This window comes from Anopheles gambiae, chromosome 2 (genome assembly GCF_943734735.2).
Source record: "Anopheles gambiae chromosome 2, idAnoGambNW_F1_1, whole genome shotgun sequence".
Taxonomy (NCBI): domain Eukaryota; kingdom Metazoa; phylum Arthropoda; class Insecta; order Diptera; family Culicidae; genus Anopheles; species Anopheles gambiae.
In genome coordinates, this window is record NC_064601.1 from 28,646,889 (window position 1) to 28,664,816 (window position 17,928).

Below are 17,928 nucleotides of genomic sequence, written 5' to 3' on the forward strand. Positions count from 1 at the left end.
CAAGTGTCAGTCGTTCCATTCGGTCGGTGGGTTAGTATGGTGGCCGGTGAGTGGGCTTGTTTTCCCACGCAAGCAACTCGCTTTGCAAGCTTGCAAAACCAGAACGGGAGACAGAGGAGCAAAGCATAGAGGATGGGAAGTATAGCTCGAACTAAAACGTTTTCCCATTCTTGTGGCAATGATTGAGAATGACGTCGATCGTGTCAATATTTTGCACCGGCCATCCAATCCTATCTCTATTTTCGTGGCTGTCTACCGGATTGGCGAGCGGATCTGTGTATGTGCCCGCAAGAATGCTCACGTGATGATTGATCTTACACTTGAGTCGAGCGGAAAATCAATCCACAGCTTCGACTGCGGCTAGCGCTGACGAGATCGCGCTCACGCTGCCACCCTCTCGCGCACACATTTCATCCGATTGGTGAGTGTACGAGTGTGTGTGTGTGTGTGTGTGTGTGTGTGTGATGGCTTAAAAATAGCAACATTTTTCAAGATTTCATCGATCGTGGTCAATAAGAATAGATCAAGCACATTGAACTTGAGCGGCATTGAGAGGAATGGTTGGTGTTAGGGGAAGGGAAGGAGACGCTTGGGAAGGAAAAGGTGTCGGTATGGTGAAAACATTATGTGTACTCACGTGAGCTACAATTGACGGTCAATTACCGTCGAATCAATCGTTCATTGCTTGTACAAAATAAACTGTATGAAATATAAGATATTAAAATATAAAAATAAACTTAAAGAGCAACACATTTAAGTACAGAAATGTGGCATGCAAAAGCATTTTTTAAATAAAATGTACAAAATGTTACCATACTCACAAATCAACCAGATTGATTTGGTAAGTTGAGAACAAAAAAAGCATTCAAAATACGTGGTGGTAAATTTAAACCACTATCGATTTACTCAGCGGCGAAAGTAACCAAACAAAACCCGGTACACTGTTCAGCTCTTTTATCTCCTTTACTTCCGCTTTGCAAAGCCGTTGAAGAGATTTGCCTTGCCTGCACTGTTGGTTTATGTGGTACTAGTAAAAAAAAGCATTTTACCATTCTACCTCAATCACGAACAATTTTTGTATGGACGAATTCGCCTTCTAGAATCAACCGAACACAAACAGTGCCTCTCGTACGGCCGGAGTTTGGTAAAAGCCAATAAAAAGCCACCGAGGAGCACACAGCCACACAGGCACACGTGCCCTCGCAATCCATCCAGAACCGTCACAATACTAAGGGAACATCGAGTGCACGGCCATTTTGAGTGGTCGGCCCACCGTCAACGCCTGTCCGGGATTCAATTTGCACCCGTACGACCGGGACGTGTGATCGTCTCGGCCAGCCAGAGCACCGTGGATGAGAGTGAACACACAGGTACTGGCACAACAACAAAAAAGGGAAAACATATGGCAATTGGAAACTTGTTGAAAAGTTCCGTAAAGAGACAACCGCACGTGTTACGATGGCAACGAGGAGGGGGGGGGGGGGGAGTGAGGGAGGACCTATTTGCAAAATCCATCATCCTATCTACTTTTGATTATCGAATCGACATGCAGGACTTCTTCTTGGCGGGCGTGCGGCCAGCAAGCGGAAGTTGGAATGAGTTCCCTTGAATCCTTTCAGCATGTGTATTTGAAATTTCAATCCGGTACAATTGGTTTTGCGGTTAGCTTGTTTACGTGCGGAGGGCACTTACTGGTAAATATGGACGGATTCAAGTGTAGCTTCAACATTGTACAAAACCGGAAGGGCTCGGGTTGGGTGGAATGTTTGAGTTAGAGTTTGTGCTACGGAGGGCATTGCTCAAGTGTGTATGAGTGTTTGTTGTTGTTGATTGTGAATAATTTAAAAAAACAAGGATTTGAAAATGAAGTTTATATTGGAAATGAACTGTCAGACAAAAGCATGTGAATACGAAAGTATTTGGCAGAACTGTGCAGAGCAGCATAGTAAAAAAAACCCAATTTGCACCCAATATCAAACATATTCAGTCAGCTTTTATCGACAGCTGGTATTTGTGCAACTTTCCTTCAACCTCCAACGCAAATCGGAACGGATTTTCTGACATGAACTGATCAAAGGCAGAAGCGAAAGAAAAGAAAACGCTTCTGCCTACGGCACGCACCCCCACGATGAGCGCACCCCCACATTGTGACATCACACTCACCTTGCCGCATTTTTCACGACTCTTCGCTCAGCCCACGTTTGCCACACGCGCCCCGTACAGCGTTGTGCATATTTCGCGTAGTTTCGATGATTTATTTAACATTTTTTCGGAATGGGAATGTTAACACGCACGCCGTAAAGACGACACTAAAACGGATCGAAAACTGACCGGTCCATATTGTGAAAACAGCTCACCGGTTCCTTCCCGTTGCAAATGAGACCGTAATGTCAAGGTGTCAAAGCAGAAGCTAAAATACAAAGCAATACTTTCCCTCGCTAACGTGCCAGTGTTCGTCACTCGCCGAGGATAACGCTCTAAAGGCCTTGTCCGGTGTTTCAAATTTGCTGCGTCGGTTTTGCTGTTCTTGTGACGCTTGGTTGACTTTTCTATCACCGAATGTGTGCCCGCCTTACCGGGTGCCTTTCTAGGGAAGGTCGAATGAATAGAGCAGCGGTTTTGTTTCGTTTGCATATCTTCCGTTGTTTTTATGTTGCTTCTACCAGCCTTCGCACAAGCAACGTTCCGCAGACCAACGGAACAAATTGAGGTCGGTAGCGAGCAAATCGAGCTAGAAAAGCAAAACAAATCAAACAACAGCAAAACCCTCGTGTTGTAGAACGCGAACGAGTTGAGCCCGCAACACACTTTGTTGTTGTGGCATTTTGAAATTTTCGTTTCATGCTAAACGGAACGCTGGCCGGCTGATACACGACACTGGTTTGACATCGATTTTTGGCTTCGATATTTTTAGTGTCCCTGTTAAGCACCGCATCGACATCCAATCCCCAGCGGCTCCCGGATGTGCTCCCATTTCGCTCCCTTTCCTCACCATTCACAATTCGTGGTGGGTGCGATTGTAGGGGGAGTGGTTAGAAATTGGTTTCTAATTTTAACAAACAAAAAAAAACTCTTAAAAAAAAGAACTCCACCACATTGTGTCTAGCTTTAGTGTGCGAGAGATGGTTTGTGCGCAATCGAGTCAAGGAGATGATGGTGGTAGTGAGTGTGTTTTGGTTGGTGATCAGTGTTTAGCGTATGTCATCGGCACTTTACTGACAAGTTGATTTTGTGTTTGACAAAAGGTGCACGGGGACGGTTGTAATGGTGAAGGCAGACGAATATCTAACGACCAGAGACGTCGCCATATTCCGTCGTCAGCACAGCAGAGTAGTACGGTGAACCCTTCGTGGGAGCCGGCCCCACGGCAACACCAGGGGTGATTATGGTGAATGAATGAAATCTTCTAACGGAACGTTTCTATTCGCTAGAAGCACTGATATTTACACAGCTGGTGGTGGTGGTGGTAGTGCTGCTGCTGCTGCTACACCACACAGTGCCTTTGGCTGATTGAATATGGTGTGAACACGACCAGATGGTTATTACGCGATCGGTATAGTAGCAGATGTGGAAACCGTGGGCAGGGATATGAATGAAGTTACCGAAATTTCGTGTGGGAACGTTTGCACTGTGAGACAGGTCGTCCGGTGATGTTTGGTTTTTAATTGCACCATTAACGTAAGTAAAGTAACAAAATATAATCGAGTGTTGAAATTAGCATTTGAATTGTGAGCTACTAATGGTGATATGTTGTTCCATGCTCACTTTCCTTGTATTCAAACGTGCGTTTGTTTTCATCGTGGGAATTCTTCCGTTTTTATGTTGGTAAGGAAACATCCAATACATTGCAGGTCTTCTACTTAACGCCTAATTAAAATGGAGACGCCTGGTGTTTCACAAGCTTTTAGGTCGAATACGGTCTCGAATTTGGTATAAAAGTGTTTTATCTGCAAATTTCATTAACTAGCAATTGTAGTTTTTCGTTTGCAACGTACATTTGTTCAGATGTTATTAAAAATATTTGAACATCTAATACTGAAAGGTCTTCTTTTATCACACGTAGTGTTTGTTTTTCGCTGGCAGAGCACATTCTTTCATTCCTAAGTCTGTCTTGCTGCTGCAATGAAATTAAGCCTTACGTACAGTCGTACAATAGAAATGTTCGCTCATTTTTAACCGTCTTCAGTTCACCGTCTCCCGGGACATGCAGCTGGTCGATGTCACTGCTGTTGGCCTATTCGGCACGTACGAACAGCACGCTCCGCTTCCAGGTGACACAAACACATTTTCTTCATCTTTTGGTGTCGTTTCCATTACGTCGTCCCTCGTCTGCACGTAGCTGTTTGTTTCCTAAGGCATTTTCCTTCCACTCATCTTTGGGAGTGAACCGCACCAAGAATTCTGTCTACGTTTTCGCTGCTTGCTAGCTGTTGGTTTCGTAGTTTCTTGCTCAAACAATCGAAAGAGTATGCTTGCCCGATGATAATGTGTTTTGGTAACAGCAGTTGACCAAACAGAGTGCGTATGTGACTGGCATTTGTTTCAGGCACCAGGTGCAAAGATGATGGTTGGTGTTATTGGTTGTTCTAAGCATGCCTCATTAATCGTTCACAAATAGAACAAACATTTGAACGTTAAGATGTACTTTACAATTCATAGCATTGTATTCCAAACTTAGTGCAAATTCATTAAAAGTGTTTAATTTAATGAGTGAGACTGAACATCGCGAAACAATTCCATTTTTCCAAGCAGCTTTTTTATACTTAACAATCAACGATAGCGTTGGCCTTTTTCCGTCATTTCCCACTCATTCAAAAGTAAGCGGGGTCGATCTTTGCATTACTCCACGAACCACTAATTAACGATTCCATTTTCATTCGTTACGTTTGGGGCCAGGGAAAGGCCCTTCTCCTGCTGATTGCGCTTGATTCCTCGTACAACTTACATATTGTTCTTGTATTATTTCAATAAAATGATAATGATTATCACGAAAGTGATATAAAAAACCACCCATACACAAACAGTTTACCAGCAATTGCAAGTAACGTCATGCTTGGCACAGACATAAGCAGCTTTCCCACTGCTATGATCTTCGGAGAAAAGCGGCCATAAGCACAAGACAAAAGGCAGCTGTACACTGCGCTCACCCTACCGCACAGAGCACTGCATTCAATGTAAATCGTTTCCCGGGGTATTTTGCTGTGGCGTGAAAGCGAAGGCTCCCGGTAGGATAACTATCTTTATTAAAATTTCATTCCATAGCGATACCATACGTGCTTGAAGAGCGCACACACACACACACCATCCACTCTGGTTAGTGACCCGGATGCAGGATGATCTGCGGGTGTGTGTTCCTCTTCAGCCATAGAGTTTCGCGAGCTCTCCACAGTGAGCAAGTTTCCCTGCCAGTTTTCACCGACGCAGACACTTTACGCGAACGGTGTATTAAGAAAGGAAAAGAAATAATCGTAGATACACCAGGAGCGAACAAACATGGCACAAACATGACCATGCCATGACCTCGAGCTGTACCTAGCACGGAGAGGGAGCAATCAAGGAGTAAAAAGAGGACATTGAGCGTGAGAGACAGAGAGAGATACAGCGAATGAAAGAGAAAGAGAGACTCATCATTAGTATGGTTCAGGCTAGTTACCGTTTGTCACTGTCTTAGTACAGCGCCATGAATGCGCTCTGCTTCCTTCCTGTGAATGAGTTCTTGGCAGGTGAGTGTGTGCACGCAGAACAAAACGACGAGCATGTGGCCTGAAAAGAGTAGACGATAAAGGAAACGAAAGGCTAGGGGAGCAGAAAACAGGTCAAGAGAAGGCAGAAGCATCCCTCTCCCTGGCACGCTAAAATTATTGTGATTATCTGCATTGCAAATCATACGGTAGCGTTGTCCGTGCCGGCATCTCGTTCGAAGCGGCAGCATCAACCCCGCCTACAATGATGCTGCCGCAAAGTGAGACGTGCATTATGTACAAGCGTATTCATTATGCTGCTGTGCACCGGCATCTCCCGCTCCTGTTCGGTGAGGGAATTTTCCGTAATTTCCCGTTCTCGGCGCTTGAGGGCGGTCGCAACGCTCGTCGGGTCCGTGCACCGTTTCAACTCACCGTTTTTTGGTCAATCTTGGGGTGAATTAGCTCGAGTGGCTGTGAATTGTAGGGACAAAATGGTACGATTGATGTTGCAATTATTTGCTACCCTTGCAACGCTAAGCACCAGACACTAGATTGTGAATCATGTCATCAAATGGCTTATGAAAATGCGCATAGAAACATGCTTGCCACTCTGATAAATGATTAAAGAACGACATTTATCAATTCGTATTTATTTTAGTCACTTTGTATACATTAGCGTATCACAAACAAATCCGTATTTACATGAAGAATAAAACCAGTACATCATCTTCCCATTTCTGTAGGATAGTTTTCCTTTTTTCCTTTATTTATTTCCCTTTTTTTTCTAAACAATAAACATGCCATCCTTCAAACACACTGTTTGACCTATTTTACTCATGCGGGTTTTGTTTTGTCGATTGCTTACTTTTCCTCCACCTCGGAATCCCAGCCTCTGCATTGTACTTACTTTCATGTGGCGCTCCCACACAGTCTTCCGGGTCCACATCTGACGTACGTCAGGTGCAATGTTTTGATAAAGAGCGTGTCACTTCAAAGCGGATGTCTTGTGGCTACCACCTGTGTACACTGCCCGTTCTGTTCCGCTTCAGGCCATTGGAACGGGGTCAGCAGTGTCGTCCACCGAAGGAAGTGCCCCGGGGAGACATGTATATCATTCACCTGCAACGATATAGCGAGCTGCGAGCGTCAAGATGTACCTTTGCAAGCAAGTAATTTTATTACACAAAAGTGCATTCTTGATGATCACAGTACAGTTTCTAGCCTTCTTTACGGTGCAATTGACACATGTCTGCTGATAAAAGAGGAGACAGGCGAACTTTATCGTCGTTTCAAGCACCGGTTGGATAAAGGCGCTTATCGGAATATATTGGAGAAGCGTTCAATAATAGATGAGATAAAGTGTACAAAGATGTGAGATCACAAAATGCTTTGCATTGAAACACTAGCATGGGTACATTGCTTCTGAAATATTCGCCGCCGGGCGGATTCGCTTTTTATGTTTAGTTCAATAATTTTACTCTCTTTTTTCCTAATGAAGTATATTGTACAATTCCTGAATGTTTAGCATCGAATAGAATGTTATGAAAGGTGATATGCAATTCACGCAAGCTATTAACATCTTCTGCTCAAACGATCCACTTACAAACTGCAAAGTTCATTATCGTAAATTGATTATGCATGCTCTTTGCTTGACGAAAAAGGTTTGACACACTCTTTGTATTTACTTTTCATTCCAGGAGCGCAGTCTGCATTCAACATTACCGCCAGGCTATTGCAAACCATTCCAGCCATATCGCTCAAGATGTGTACGAGGGTACATAGAAGTAGCAGAAAATTAATGATCATCAAATCAAAGATGAAGTGTCACTGAGCGGCGTTCAAAGCGAGCGGTTCGCTGCCACTGTCAATCAAATGGAATACCTTTGGTAGCGTTGGAGAGCTACCGTGAGTGATAAAGAGTGTGTGTAAGCGAGTGAGAAAGAAATAGAGCGAGAGAGAGAGGGAGAGAGGGATATTCTTTTGTACGACAACAGAAGCAAGTGTGGGCCAGCAGTGAACAAGTGGAGTAGCAAGTGAGACAAGTGAAGTCGCCGAACCCGACCCGGAACTGCGACACGGGTCCTGTGCTGCGTAGCGTCCCGTTAACTGTATGATGAATCCTTCCAACGATGACACGACGAACTACATGGTCTCATCCTCATCGTCATCCTCGCACCTGCAGTCGGCCGCTGCCCTACTCGCCTCCACGTTCGGGCTCGCCGACGGGACCGTCCTCTACAACCACAGTGTGCGCGACCGGGGAGACGCTGGCGCACTGGCGGCGGCATCGGCGGCGTCAGTGGCAGGCACCGGGGGGCTCGAGAGCGCCACCGCCGGCGGGGACACGCTGTCCGTGTTCGATGCGTCCGGCAGCAGCATAATGTTGCAGGGCTTCTCGTCCACCGCACCCATCGGCGGCACGATCGAGACGGTCGGGGCGAACGAATCGATCGTCGACGGGGGGATCGACGCCGGTGGTGGCGAATGGATCGACGTGGTGCTGCTGGTGCTGAAGGCTTCCATCATGATGTTCATCATCGTCGCTGCCATCTTCGGCAATCTGCTCGTCATCATCTCGGTTAAGCGCCATAGGAAGCTAAGGTAAGGTCTCCAACGAAAAACAAAGGAAGCACAAGCGGGGTGCGCATATTCCGGTCCATCCGGTTCGAACGTAATTACGCTGTTCGGGCGTGCTAATGCGTCAGGGGGAGGGAGATTATGAAAGCGTAGAAATGTGCCAACTAATGCCGAACTCGACTAAAACCGTTCCGCCCGGGTACAATGTCTTAATCGCCGGTTTTTCGCTCTGTTTCGCAGGGTTATCACAAACTATTTCGTCGTATCGCTCGCCATGGCTGACATCATGGTGGCGATGATGGCCATGACATTCAACTTTAGCGTACAAATAACGGGAAGGTAAGTGCGATGGTGTGAATTGAGCGTCGGGTTTGGGAAAGCCCATTTTGAGGTGTGTTTTATTGGAATTTTGATTAGCAAAATTCGTCATCGTGTGTCGATCAAGTGCACGGAGGCAAGCGGAGGCGTTGCCTGGGCCATCCTGTATTGAGTGGACAATGATTTGAAGTATTTAGAAGCCATAATGATTGGAAAATGTATTTTGCACTTTATTTTTTGTGCGCGTTTAGCTGGAAATTCGGGTCGTTCATGTGTGACGTGTGGAACAGCCTAGATGTCTACTTCTCCACAGCCAGTATACTTCATCTTTGCTGTATTTCAGTGGATAGGTAAGTAGATACTTATGGAAACGTTTTGTTGTTTTTTGACAAAAAAGTCATTTCTGATGAAAATCTGTTGTGCAATCCTTTTATCACTTTTAATTATAGAAATAAAAATCTTGGAAGCAAGCTTATGTCAGATCAAATTCCACGTTCCGACAGTAGCTCTATTCCCCGATTGATTGGATTCTTGCTATTTTTTTATTTTTTTGCAGATATTACGCCATAGTGAAACCACTTAAGTATCCCATAAGTATGACGAAGCGAGTTGTAGCGATAATGTTATTAAATACATGGATATCACCAGCGCTGTTGTCATTCGTGCCAATCTTTGCCGGTAAGTGTGGATGTGCTGCTGCATGCATATGACATGACTGGCATGACACGACACTCACAGATACGGACAGGATAAGGTGATAATCGGCTGGGATGACAATGTTCGATCAAAATGCTGTAATGGTAAACGGATTAATTGATGTAATTGAAGCTAATCGATCGGAACATCTTGTCGATGGACGGGTTTTTGCTTTGCTGTGACTGGTGCTGTTGATTTTGGGCTTGACACAATAATTAAATTATTCACGGGTGTAGCGCTTCTTGCAAAGCTACTCCCCGGTGGCACTTTCTTATCGACTCCAACACGATAAGACTTTCGGCAGAAGGGAAGAAATTAAATCGTTTTATTGATCGAAACACACAAGGTACGAAATGCGCTTGGGACGGTGTGCCACAAAAGGCATTCATTATGTACGAGACGACGATGCTAATGAAGCATGTCAAAGGTCAGCATAGAAGTTTGGTTTCTGCCACAGAGCAACATTAGGGGCACGGAGACACGACTCAACTCTGCTAGGAAAACGGAAACCGGAGTAAGGGCAGTAGTTTTGGGATTTTCCGATTATCACCTGCCTACGATCTTGACGTATTCTATGAAGTGACATGGAAACGAACATTGTTCATCACAATTGTAAATGAACCACAACCCAAAAGCAATGTAATTGAATAATTCATAACAGCCATATGAAAAATCGTTTTGTACCCTTCGCAGGTTGGTACACTACAGAAAAGCACAAGCAGGAGGTGCTCGATAACCCGGACAGCTGCCTGTTCATTGTCAACAAACCGTACGCGGTCATCTCGAGCTCCATCTCGTTCTTCATCCCGTGCACAATCATGGTGTTCACGTACTTCCAGATATTCCGTGAGGCCAACCGGCAGGAGAAGCAGCTGGCCCTCCGCCAGGGCACTGCCATGCTGATGCACCAGCACAATACGGGCGGGGGCGTTGGTGGTGGTGGCAGCGGCGGCGGCACCAATGGCGAGGCGCTCAGTGGCAGCGGTTCCTCCAAGACGCTCACGCTGCACGAGGTGGACGCGGAGCAGACACCGACCAAGGATCGGCATCTGATAAAGATGAAGCGAGAGCACAAGGCTGCCCGGACGCTTGGCATCATTATGGGAACGTTCATACTGTGCTGGCTTCCGTTTTTCCTCTGGTAAGTGGTGTTGTTGGTGCGTTTGGTTCTGCGTAGGCAACCTTCCAAACAGTTCGAACCTTGTATTGCCTAGCGTGAGGCGTTTTGTACTTGCATATTCAGCAAAAATATCTGAAAACTGAATAACACATCCGTAGGGCCTTAAATCAATCCAAAGATCTTATCATAGCGGTGAGCAACAGTAGCTCGACTTTTAATCAATTTAATGATTCCTGTTTACTCTGTCCATAACGGATATTGTTCTGTAATATTCAAAGCGTGCAATTTAGATTGATGGCAAACGCACACCAAGTAAATATTTATCCAATTTGGGGTTAACTTGAAGTTTAAACATCTGAAACCTTACCTTCAAGCGTCTGTGGTTCAGCTTACTTCATTCTAACCCTGGCTACTACCAGTGTAGCGAAGGTTGATTGAAGGCTTGCACAATAAATAACGCCTCCCGACCTGTAACTCCCGCACGACAGTACGTCAAACAGCCCAGTAAAACAATGAATTCACCACATCTACTGCATCTTTCGCCCACCGCCCACCCACTAGGTACATCATCACGTCGCTGTGTGACCGGTGCCCCAATCCGGACATTGTCGTTGCGCTGGTCTTCTGGATCGGGTACTTCAACTCGACGCTCAACCCGCTCATCTACGCCTACTTCAACCGGGACTTCCGGGAAGCGTTCCGGAACACGCTCGACTGCATGTTCTGTGCCTGGTGGCGCCGGGAAACGTCTCCGCTGGACATCAACGTTCGGCGGGCGAGCCTCCGGTACGACTGCCGGGCGAAGAGCGTCTACTCCGAGAGCTACCTGCGGCCCTCGTCCCAGACCGATCGGTTCCACAGCGAGATCGGCGAAAGTCTGTAACGGCGGTACGATGACGTCGATGCTGAGGCCACCGAGTGTACCCGTTTGTTCTGAGTGCTGCCGAGCGAGATCTGCCCGACCGCGTCCAGACACCAGCCAGCCGTGCGGCACTGTTGTTTGCTATACATGCCAAAGAAGACTAGACCCCCGGACAAAAGGTACGCCGCATGGTACGCCGTTTGCAGCCCAGCAGAAAGGGGAGCCAGCCGTCACAAGCAGTCGTTACCAAGTGATACGTTACTATCTTGTTTTTGTTACTGTACACTATATAGCTGTTAAGAGTTTGTAATGCGTCGGATTCTATTGCTTGGTTATGTATTTATTACCTTCTAGCGGATAGTTTATTGTGCCGTTCATCGAGGTCGAAGTCTGTTTAGTTGCGTAGTTGTTTTCTTCTTCTTCTGTTACTAGTTATTAGCTACTGTTACGAGACCAGTCGTGGTCTTGACTGTTAGCTATGCCTAAGTTGACAAAAAATTTGTTAGTTGTAAGAAATGCGTACAGTTAAATGACTTTAAACCGATGCCCTTACCCTTGAACAAACATGTCCAGCTATGAGATTCGTTATTGGGAACGCTTTGCCCTTACTCGTGACGACATACCGTCAAATGTGTGATCTGACTTTGCTCTACTATCTGTTGACGCTATTTCCCCCAATAGTGACTTTCTGCTTGCGTCCAGCCAACCAAAACTTCCCAAATTTAGCTCCTACTCAAGTGTGAATCTTTAACGCCAGTAGACACAAAAAAAACAACAACAAACAGCTCACAGTGCCCTTTTGCCCATCTGTCAAGCCAAAAGGGCATAGTGCAAATGTACGCACACGGAATGTAGGCAGATAGGTGCTTTTATTAATAGCAAGCACATTGGACATTGCCCCTTTCCTATCGCCCAACCTACGCCACCTATATCGCGCTGCCGAATCGCTGCCAGTTTTATCCAACCCGTGTATGTGTGTGTGAGTGTATGCTACATTTACCGCACGAACCGCGAACCGTGTTGCTAATGATCTGTACAGTGCAGGGCTAAGCTGTGGTATGCGCTCCCACGCTTCTCGAAGGTGCTCGAAAGTGCAACGAATCTTGGTGTAGAAATGGCCATAAAAATCTCACTACAAATGTCCCACAATGGAAAGGCAAGGGGAAATGTGAACCGGCAGACAGGTGGGATATATCATATAGCAGTAAGATCAATTTATCACCAAACATTCATACGTACCAGCGGGCAGTGGACTCTGAAATACATTCTTCAAAATACACATAAACGCACACACACACACATGCAGAGCGTATAACACTATTCAATGCGGGTATTTGTTTGTAAGAATTCGTAGATTGTACTTCAGACACTGTTGTGTAGAGTAGCAAAAGGGATAGAATCAGAAGAGTATTAGAGAAAAGCGAATAAAAAATAAATAAATAAATAAATACATCAACAGAATGACAACAAGCCAGTGATCGGAAATGAATGTTAATATTTAGCATCAAAAACGATAGTAGACACAATTTGCAATGAATCCATGTAGCCAAGTGGTAGTGGAATGATAGTCTCATAGCGATTTAAAACAAAGAAGCAAGGCAAATAATGATATAACATAATAGTTTGGTCTGATAAGTGTGTGCGTGTGTGTTATAAGTGGACAATGAACTGAGGAAGAATTAGAAAACAAAGCGGAAGTAAACATACCATTATGTTCAATGAAGGAAAAATACAATAAGCAACACATGATATGTATTACAAAGTGAAGTAGTGAAATGGAAACAGAAAATCATATTTCACAAAAGCCGTAATGGACATGAAAGAATGAACGAGATGAAAGGGAGATTAAATAATGAGTAGCAACTATGGAAGCGGCCAAAAAGTGAGATGCTAAAAATGCACAAAATGGTGACACTAGATTCAGTGGTGGACCCTGGAACCACTGAGCACAAGCAGGCATCTCGCGTAGAAAAAAGCAGATATTCATCAAAAAAGAAAGGTACGTTGCTTGTATGTTTTATTAATCTTTACGCTTAATTATTACCCCTCCCGAAACGGTTCGGTTCACCGAAGGTTGACGGCATGCCAAGAATCAATGCTGCATCTTGTGCTTCCAATTTCTAAACCGCACCCTGGTACACACTGTTGGGCTCGGGTGGGGGGTGAATTTTGTCCAACAACGTTCCTATCCTTTACGCTGGCGATGATTGATGATCGCGCAGATTACACCCACGTCGTGTTCAACGGCGACCTGCTTTCCGATTGGCTCGCACGGTGCAACGATGCAACAGATGGGACGATGCGAACGCATTCCATCCCACGGTAGAAGCAGCAGCAGCTGCCTTTCCCAGCTAAAGACTAGCTGTTTCGCCTGTCGAAAGGAGACGGTTGGACGAATTAATTGACATCGACATGGACGAAAACGGTACCAGAGCGCTAAATCAGCCCCGTGACCGGCTCGAACTGCTGCCCTGTGCGGTGGGACGAGCGCTTGCATGTAATGGCAATGAAATACAGATCAACATCTCATCGTTGGCTACTTGGAACGGTGTCATTTTTGGTAGGGAGTGCCGCAATCTCGTCGAAGCTTTCTGCTGAACGCTTGCAGACGCACCCTAACGTTGCATCATAGTCTTGCGAGCAACCGGAGTCTAAGCACACCGTTTGTTTGCTTGTAATTGCCAGCGGGTTCATGTACTTCGGCTGTAATTTACATACCGATTTCCGTACGATGCAGCTGTGATGCTGATGTTGGCACACGGTTGCGGGGGCGAAAGCATCGGTCGCGTTCAATTTACGGCTCAACGGGAAATTGCCAAAAACTGATTCCGATGCGTTACAGCAAACAGTGGAGCTGTGATTGAAGCAGGATTCACGCAAGTATCGGCACCGTGCTGAAAGGATTGAATTTTGAAACACATCAACTGAACGCTGAAATTACAACATCCAACCAAACATTGGTTGCGAATGGGTCAAAGTTTCAACGCATCGATATACTTGTTGTGAAATGCCGATGCTAATTGCAACTTTCAACTGACATCGATGTGCCGTTGAGTGAGCATACTGTCGGCGAGTTCCAGCAAAGTCCTTTGTTGCTGCTTCCCAAACGTAAATTCTTTGTTCTATAGCCAGTCAGTGGGCCAACGTAAAACGTGAAACAAAATGAACCAAAAGTGAAGATAGAAGGAAAGGCGAGAAAACTAAATTCAATAATAAAAGGAAAACATACCACCGGCTAGAAAGCGATGCACTTGTCTTGGAAGTGTATTACTGGCGACTCGGGAGGTAACGCAGCACACCAACCAGCAAGTGCATCGCTCGACGGCACACCTTGATCGTACATGCCGGTACGATGTAAAGCGATAAGTGTTGGAATAATACAGAAAAGCAATATTAAGTGTAATATAAAGTAAAGCAAAAGTGGCACCCCTAGCCTGTTAAGCGTACTCCTTTGAGCCATTCCGCATTTGATAGCTATCATGCCATGACGTAGTGGACCGAAGAGCAAATCGTTGGGTTTGATAAAACAATGTAGGAATTGTAGAGTGAAAGAAAATAGCTTCCGGTAGGAACATTTCATTGTTCGACCGATGAAAAGATGTATATAATCGATGTGAACTCGTTCCGATTCATTTACACTGAAGCGAAGCGAACTATAGGTCAAATGTAGTGCTTCTTGTATCGTCCATTTTCCTATTGCGATTTTTTAATGTACGTTGCATCGCTAGCAGCAGAGATTTGGGATGAGCAAATTATGCAAAACATTTGCTGAATTCTATTATTTCTATTGCGTTTGATGTACAATTCCTACGGTGCATGGTAATGGATCGGTCAACTCCGCGATGTACGTGGTACTACATCACATATCAAAGTAGCTACTTTGTGTGTAGGGCTTTCGAGGAACGATGTATTGTGAAATCATTACTTTGATTTCTAACGAATTCTTATGAAGAGCGGTTTGACTGGCAGTCTTCTAGAATGAGCAAAGCACTGAGGTACGAGATATGCTGTCTTGAATAGTTTAATCGTGCTGTGTTCTGAAAACGAAACACGTGTATCGTTACTGGAACTGAAAGTCATTTTAGCTCTTTTTTTATACCCTACAGACAGTAGCATCGAACATAGATGACAACATAGCATCCATCACACACACTCACATATACATACTTCTCCTCTAAAAGAAATAGATGTTTCCGACATTTGTTGGAGTTTCGTTCACATTACGGTGTGCGACTGTATTCCAAACGAAGCAACAGCTTGTCTCATTTATTCGTTCCGTTGAGTTCACCCGTAGAGTGTAGAAAACTTACCAAACATCGTTTGTAAATGTGTTTGCATGCATGTGCACCACTGCAAATGCAACCAAACCCAACCTTCAAAGTGTGCTGTTAACAGAGAATATGCTCGGATGCTTCCACACGGGGATACTGGCTCTACAATGTGACTCTTGACCGAACTGCATAGGGATTAATGCGCGCGGGCGTGTACGCGACGGAGAGCGAATGGGGTGACGTGTATGCGTGTGGCAGTGGCCGCCACTCTGCCATCAAGCAGTGGCCACTGGAGTGCGTGTGAGTGTAGCTCGTTGTAAAATACTCGGAAGCGGAAGAGCAAACAATCAGAATGATCGTGCTAGGTGGGGCGCGGTGGAGATGGAAAACTATTCATCATAAATGCAAATATAGAGATAAATCGGATGAAACCATCCAATTCTAAACCGTTCCGTTTTCTTCCGGATGTGTATGTGTGTACGAGTGAGTGTGAGTATCTCCTTTGCAGCGTGTTACCATGCGCCAGAAAACACCGAATACACGTAAACTAAAGATAGTAATAAAAATTTCGTAAAAACGTAAACATTTCGCATGCAATCTACACACAGCAACGGAGCGCCTGGACGATACGGCACTGGTAAATGGGATGGCATCACACTGAGTGCGTTGCTGAGAGAGAGAGAGAGATGGTAACATTAGCGAGAAAGCAGGGGGAAAAGGAGCGAAACTATAGAAAATAGATAAAGGTGTTCAAATGCACGCAAAAGATAAAAGAGCGTTCATCGAAGATGCTTGAGCTAAGAGTGTTCCGTTTCCACTTCCTCCTGGCCCCAACGCTCCTCATTGACGGTGAGCGAGCTCGGAGTGAAAGAAGCTGGCCACATGCTTGATGTGTATCTCATGTTCATAATTAAACCGGCAAAGTGTAACAAATCTGGCGTTCAACAATCAAAACTGTTTCCTTCCCCTTACACAATATGTAGGATGTAGAGTGAAATTTAAACAACAATATGGAACAAGATCCAAACCAACCAAGTTAACCGATGTGTTAAAGTGGGGTGCGTATGTGTGCGGCAGTGGTCACGGCGTTGTGAGTCATTTTGATCATTCTGGGTTGAGCAATGTGATGTGGGACGATCGTTCCGGAAAAAAGTAAGAAAAAACACACCTATATTGGCATTGAATGCATTGTGAGAGACGAATTGAGGATAATGGGCACATGGTGTGGGACGAAGCAAAGCAGAATGGCGGATATTCTTAGTAAATTTATGTACAATACACAACACAGCGGCCACACGCACACACACAAACACGTACACACATACAGGCAGATGTAGTGTTAATGGGTCTAGTCGTACAATTAATGCTTAACAATAGATAACTTTGTCTGGTGTAAATGTTATCCTTAAGAAGGTGTACCATTTCCGAAACAAAACGGCAAGCAACTATATCCAAAACAGATTCAGACAAAAATTCACAACCAACCAATCAAGAGATACACCTCTGTAATCGATTTGACGAAACTTGGTTGTATTTAATCGATCGGTTTTTGCGTTTGAATGTTTGTTCTCGATTTAATTCCAATTGAAAGGGTGACGAAAGCGTTGAATGAAAGGTGAAGCTGCACAAATGCAGCAAACGCATGATGAGTGAGACTAAGGTGATGCGGGTGGGAAAGACTCTAAGCGCAATACTAAAAAGATCGCAAAAACAGCGTAGCAATGTTTGAATCTAACAGTAACATGTTGAAGCGAGATGGATGCATTTATTTAATTAAGAAAAATAACAGACAGCTGATAGATTCGTACGCGAACACGCGGTTCACTTGACGCTTAATGCTCGCCCTGTTGCGGTACGGTCGCAATTGTTAGAAGCTGCTTTTATTTCGTACAAAATTGTGAAAGAGCTAAAAGAAAAGCAGAAAAAGCACTCATTATGAAATTGAAAACATTGTTATGGTTTAGGATTAGGATATAGTGTATTTATTTATTTTTGTATTCTTACCCCTTTCCTTGAATTGACGGTGACGTTGAATTGACGGTGCGTTTCACTGAATAAAACAGAAATGATCATGACGATGTAAACGTACGATAATCATCGGGATTTGTTTGAACTTGCTTAATATCGCGACAAGATTAAAGAAAAGAGCCCGCGAAAGAATATCACATTTGATTTTTGTTTTCTGCATGTAGCGTATTTTATAATTCAGTTTAATGCTTATTTGATTAAAAAAAAAACTGTTCATTAAACGGATGGCTTCGCAGGCAATCGTTTTCACTGTACAAAATAAACTGTATATGTATAACAGACTTTTCATAATAGTGTAAGATCTCACACATAGATGGCGTTGGTCGAAAGCGTTAGTTTATGATTGAATTTAATCGTCTGAATGTTCATTGT

At 44.6% G+C, this 17,928-nt stretch overlaps 1 protein-coding gene across 11 annotated transcripts in view; it reads left to right on the forward strand.

Moving 5' to 3' along the window:
* LOC1273081 (octopamine receptor beta-2R) overlaps window positions 1-17,622 on the forward strand; it is a 138,827-nt gene extending 121,205 nt beyond the window's left edge. For all 11 annotated transcript variants that reach the window (XM_061642059.1, XM_061642053.1, XM_061642050.1 and 8 more), the window contains 6 exons: window positions 7,382-8,285; window positions 8,502-8,600; window positions 8,831-8,929; window positions 9,136-9,257; window positions 9,969-10,416; window positions 10,957-17,622. In XM_061642059.1, the coding sequence (XP_061498043.1) occupies window positions 7,795-8,285; window positions 8,502-8,600; window positions 8,831-8,929; window positions 9,136-9,257; window positions 9,969-10,416; window positions 10,957-11,278 (1,581 nt within the window). In that variant the 5' untranslated portion in view covers window positions 7,382-7,794 and the 3' untranslated portion in view covers window positions 11,279-17,622. The remainder of the gene's footprint in view (window positions 1-7,381; window positions 8,286-8,501; window positions 8,601-8,830; window positions 8,930-9,135; window positions 9,258-9,968; window positions 10,417-10,956) is intronic.
* Window positions 17,623-17,928: the final 306 nt, after the last annotated feature.